The 5,648-nt window shown below is 32.4% G+C and overlaps 1 protein-coding gene across 1 annotated transcript; it reads right to left on the bottom strand.

Annotated features, from left to right (window-relative positions):
- Positions 1–5,428, bottom strand: LOC132604980 (cytochrome b561 and DOMON domain-containing protein At5g47530-like). Its single transcript, XM_060318319.1, has 4 exons — positions 4,982–5,428; positions 3,498–3,947; positions 2,278–2,541; positions 1–881 (listed from the first exon to the last, which is right to left on the bottom strand). The coding sequence occupies exons 1-4, from the start codon at positions 5,183–5,185 to the stop codon at positions 591–593; spliced, it is 1,209 nt and encodes a 402-aa protein (XP_060174302.1). The 5' UTR covers positions 5,186–5,428; the 3' UTR covers positions 1–590.
- Between the last annotated feature and the right edge of the window lie 220 nt (positions 5,429–5,648).

Below are 5,648 nucleotides of genomic sequence, written 5' to 3'. Positions count from 1 at the left end.
CAGATCTTATTAAAGAAGAAATATTACAAGTGTTTACAACACTCAACCTCACAACCCCAATCCCAATTACACTCAAGAATTTTACCACAGAAAATTCTCTCAAAGACCTTCTCTTACTTAGGCCTTTCACTAAGAGTATTTCTCTTAGATTTTTTTCTCTCTTGGGATGTGTATAGCAAATGATCTTAATGATTTCTTACAAATGAACCATAAGCTACCTATTTATAGGAATGAATTTCCTATGATGAGGTAAGCGCTTACATCACAACTATTATGAGGTAAACGCTTACATCACGACTATGTGAACAAAAGAATTGACTTGTTTGGCCAATTCCACACCTAACATAGTTAACACATATTTAGTAAATATATAGTTTTGAAGTGCACAAACTAACTGAAACACCACCATCACTGTAAAACATCATTTTAAAAATAAAAACAAAAAAAAATAAAGATATGGCATCATAGATACCAAAATGAAAAAAAAAACACGTCATAAGAAGTACTAGACTTCTTTCTGTATCAGTCTCTCAGAACCAGTCTTGAAATGAATGAATTGAGAAGTAAGAAAATGAGATGACTCTTTCGTACTATGTCGATTTGGACATTGTTCCAGCTGAGTTGTCTTTTTCCTTGTTCAATTGATCAACTTTGAATCGGAGCCAATTGATGATTTCAAAGATTAAGAAGATGAAAGAAAGAAAGGCAACAACTGTGATGTAGGCAGGTCTCCATATTTCCTCTTCTTGCGTTATTTTGATCCCTTTGAATATGTTGACACAAATCACTACCAGTAATGCATAGCCAAGAGAAAGATGGTATATACTCCAGTATGTGTGAAGGTCATCGTTTTTATGGGGCTTTAATCTCAATGCCAGCGTCTGTATATATTATTGTTAATCAAATGATTAGTGTACATTATATTTGTCAGTATTGACATTATTGAAAAATATAATTAAGTAAATAAAAGTGTGCTCTCTCAAATATCTTATAGTTTTTAGATTAGATTGTCACACACTTCAACATGATATCAGAGCAGACAGAGGTCCTGAAATCGATTCCCACCGCCACCCATTATCATTATTAAAAAAAAAAAATCATGTGCCTGACCGATGAAAAAAGTCAATCCCACACGTGAGGGGTATTGAGAATATAATTAAGTAAATAAAAATATATATATTCTCTCTAACAACTTAAGTTTTGAGATGAGATGGTCATACACTTCAACAATGATTAAGGTAAACTCAATAAAATTAACTAGGAGGAACGTAGAATGCATATTTCTAATAACATCTCTTTTTAATCTTATATTTTTTGAAAGAAATTGATAACGTAAAAGCATTTTTGTTTACACCATCAATATTCATAATAATGATTTTAATTGAGGGAAAAGAAAAAGATCATGAAATTCTCCCCTCGCTCCCACTTCAAATCCACGGTAGTCTTGTTGATTAGTAAATCAAATTTTGCCACCAATTATACAAGATAATCATTTCAAAGGGCATGTAGAAATACTAAGTATAAAGAATAGCAGTCGGGGCTCTTGAAGAGAGAGCTTTATTTATCTACACCGGTATTTATGCAAAATATATTAATTTATCATAATTAAGTGATGGATTCATGAGATGATAGTACATATTAACACATCAACATTCCCTCAACTTTATTAGTATATTTTATTTAGATATTTGAGCTAAGGTATGTCCTAATTGAGCACCTGAACACATGATAAAGTGTTCCAATATGACACTTCCCGCTCAAATTTTTGAAAAGCTTATGCGCGTGTTCTCAAGCGCTAGCTCCATTATATGGATAAGTTAACCACTTAAAATATGTTACATCTTTTAACTATACACATCAGCCTCAATAAGCCGTAAAACTTCAGACATGTTCCAATTGAGATTGATAATTAAAGAAAATGACATATTTTATGTGGTTAGTACTTACCACGTAATGGGTGCTTGAGAACATTCGCTGAAACTCTCTAAAATTCGAGTTTGAAGTGTGTAATAAAAACATTTTATCTTGTATTCAGGTGCTTAATTATAACAAGTCGTTATTCGAGTGATTAAATGAAATATAGTGAGAAGTCTAAGGGAATGCCGATGTATTCCGCATATTAATTAACTACGATTAATGATTAAGAGCATATGAAATATACATATATGCATTTTTTTAAAAATAATTTTGGGCACAATAAAAGGATGTAGAAAATAAAAAGAAAATTAAGAATTGATAGAGAGAGAGAGAGAGAGAGAGAGAGAGAGAGAGATTTACTTGTAGGGTGGCAAAGGTGAAGATGGAGATACCAAAAGCTCCATGTTTGGGAAAAGAGTAATATTTGGATGAAGTTCCAAGCCAGAGTCCAAGTGCCCAACCAGTTGCACCAATAATATATCCACATGTTTGGCATACCTTGTGAGCATGTTTCCATTGATCATGTTCATTCCAATATATTGGTCCCTTTTTGAAATACCTAGCTATTATCACCCCAATAGGCAATATTACACCCCAACCAATAATGTTAAGTACTCCATGAGCCTGCAAATACAAAAATAATTAGGCAATCCTTTTTTAATATGCAAGAGTGACCTACTACAAAATTTTAATTTTAGATATCTATGCGTTAATGCTTAAAAACACATGGAAATTATGATTTGTATACGAGAAATATACACAGGTAACAATTAATAATATTCCATAATTCCGAGTTTAACTTCTATATACTGGAAGTATAAAATTAATAAATTATACTAGCAGGTCACCTATAAAATTACTTTCTGTGTCTCAATTTATGTAGTATTATTCCAATTTCAAGAGTCAAATTATTAAATTTGACTGTGAATTCGGACATGAAATCTTTAAAATATTTGAAATAAAATTTACATACTTGAAAACTATGTAAAAAGTTCTATAAGTAATATTATATAATTGACATTCAAAATATTTATAAGGCATATGAACAAAATTGTGGTCAAATAGGAACCTGTTTGACTCTTGAAATTCGAAAGGTGTCACGTAAATTAATACGGAAGGAGTACCAGATAACTACATAACCGTGCATAATAAATGGGATCAATCACATGAAAAATAAGGTGTAACCTCTACATACCGTAAAATTATTTACAATCGGTGTATATAAAATAAATTCGGAAAATTTAATATAGTCATAACCATGCAAGAGTGAAAAAATAGAGCAATAAAACAACAACATGCCCAGTGTGATCCCACAAGTGGAGTTTGGGGAAGGTAGGATGTACACAGACCTTACTCTGCTTTTTGTTGGGTAGAGAGACTATTTCCGATCGATCCTCGGCTCAAAGAAAGGAAAAGAGAAGAAAAGAAGACAAAGGAAAGCGAAAGGAACAGAAAAGTAATTCGAATACAAAGGTATAGCAGCAAAATAGCCAGATACAACGCAAATGTTCAACAGATGATAATATAATGCACATCAAAGAGTAAAAAACTACACGAGTACTAAATAAAATATTGCTTACAACTCTTGCTTGATGACGTCTACCAGCTCTAATAGTTAGAGCTGTGCCAGTATGCAAATCAAAGGTCTCTTTTCCATCATAGTTACGGAGATGTTTATCATGAATCTTGGGTTCCATTCCTATTGCAACTTTTCCAACTTGCCAAACATGATTAATTCTTGAATCATTAGCTGTTTGAGGAAGATGTATAGTGGCTTCTATAATGTGATACTGAAGATGTTCCAAAGAAGTAAACTTCAAATTCCTTACATTCAAATCAATAAGAGAAGGCAAGAGCTTGCACCCTATCTTTATATATTGTGTGACATTGTACGTGTCACCAAGAAATGAGCCATTTGTTTGTTTGATACCAATAAGTGCTTGGGTCCCCACCATTCTTGGTTCTGGTCCAAAGTTCAAACCCCAAGCTAGCCACCCTGTTTCACTTTCTAATCTAGCTCCCACCATTACCTGTTGGAGCAGAGGCGAATTCAGATTTTACAATCAGTGGATTAGTAGCATTTTAAACTTTATTGAGGGGTTTAAAAGGAATAAAAGAACATCACACTTGGGATTTTGAACATGCAACTGACCTAACTCGTGAACCATTTTTACCATTGTACTACCAACTTCTGCATGTCAAAAGGATTCAACAAATTTACGTATACAAAAGAACAAAAACCCCTATTTGCGGTGTATATAACTTTCCAGAAGTAAGGTCTTAACAAGAAAATTTCTATCACTAATTAAAAATATATATATATATATTCCTTGTGTCCTAATTTGTTTGACACTTTTCGCTTTTTGAGAGTCAAATTTCTTAATTTTGGTCGTGTGTTTGAAAATAGAATATTTTTAATCTTTTGAAATAAAATTTAAATATTTGAAAACTATGTAACAAGTACCATAACTCACCATAATTAATAACATAAAATATTTAAAAGACATATGAAAAATTTACAGTCAAAGAACAACTCATTTGATTCTCGAAAAGCGAAAAGTGTCAAACAAATTGGGACATAGGAAGTAATAAAAACTAGTTTCCACTAAAAAAAAAAACTAAAAAAAAAAAAGCAAAATCTAGAATGAAATAGGAAAATATAGAATTTAAGAGGGTCATAAGTATCAAAATTAAATAAAGACGACTGCGCCAGACTTGATATTTTGGTATTATCACCACAATAAAGAGCTTTGGGATTTTCCAAAGAAGCTGAGATAAAACCTAATTAATAAAGGATTTCTAAATTTGGAACTCATTGGAAAGGAAAGTGCAAGAGAAATCATACAAAAATGATTGAATCTTCGAACGCTCCAAGAAAGATATGAGGTGCTCGATCGGAAATGCTCAAAATAGTTGAATAAGAGGAACACTACAAGTTGATCGAATGAATCTAATCTATATACAAAAAGACAAGCATACAATTTTTATGCATGCATCTATGGATCGAGCCAAAAGAAACAAGTGCAGTTGAACTCATAGAACCAGCTCTAGATCCGCCTCTAACCTGGAGAGTCTGAGTTGTGTTCTCGAAATTCCATCCAAACTCAACGCCACTGCTATGTTCGTATCTCTTGCATAATGTTAGATTTCTGCTCTGGGCTACAGACCAAAAGTCCTCAGTGCAGCGATGGGCATGAATTGTAAATGAAAATAAAGACAAAAGGAAGATTGAGTTTGAGACCAAAAATATTAAACAAGATAGAGACATCCTCAATTTCTTTTTTTCTTAACTTTTATTGGCTTTTTGTTTTTCTTGTTTCTACCTCAAGGTAAGGTATATATAAGAACTAAGTTAAAAGGGGAAAGAAGGAAATTTACTTGAACATATGCATCCATGAGTTTTCCATGGAGTGAGAAAATTGGAGTTTAAATGAAGTAATGTATATGTTCTGTTTCTTGCATCATTTTTTCACTTTTTTGGATAAGGTCTGAGGTTTTTTTCTCAATTGGAACAAAGTATGAGAGGGTACTAACAAGGGTTGTGCTGCAGCGGTAATCTTTTATTTTTAATCAAAAGTTCAGGTTTGAGCCTTGGTGATATAGAGTCGCCTTTGTTTGAGAGCATTTTACCCCTAAAATGAGATTTTTCAATGTGAATTCATATTTAGTTGGGCCTCAATACGGATACCAAACACCGAATGAGAAACTTATAAAACAAAAATTAAAAAAAA

The sequence above is a fragment of the Lycium barbarum genome, chromosome 8 (genome assembly GCF_019175385.1).
Source record: "Lycium barbarum isolate Lr01 chromosome 8, ASM1917538v2, whole genome shotgun sequence".
NCBI lineage: Eukaryota > Viridiplantae > Streptophyta > Magnoliopsida > Solanales > Solanaceae > Lycium > Lycium barbarum.
The sequence above is the reverse complement of the archived record's forward strand: the minus strand, read 5'-3'. Positions and strand labels throughout refer to the sequence as shown.

Excerpts from the sequence above, each read along its gene's own strand:
- LOC132604980 (XM_060318319.1), bottom strand. The coding sequence starts at position 5,185 with ATGTCTCTATCTTGTTTAATATTTTTGGTCTCAAACTCAATCTTCCTT. Across the intron at positions 2,542-3,497 it reads GACGTCATCAAGCAAGAGTT|GCTCATGGAGTACTTAACAT; the intron begins GTAAGCAATATT and ends TTGTATTTGCAG. Across the intron at positions 882-2,277 it reads TCACCTTTGCCACCCTACAA|ACGCTGGCATTGAGATTAAA; the intron begins GTAAATCTCTCT and ends TAATATATACAG.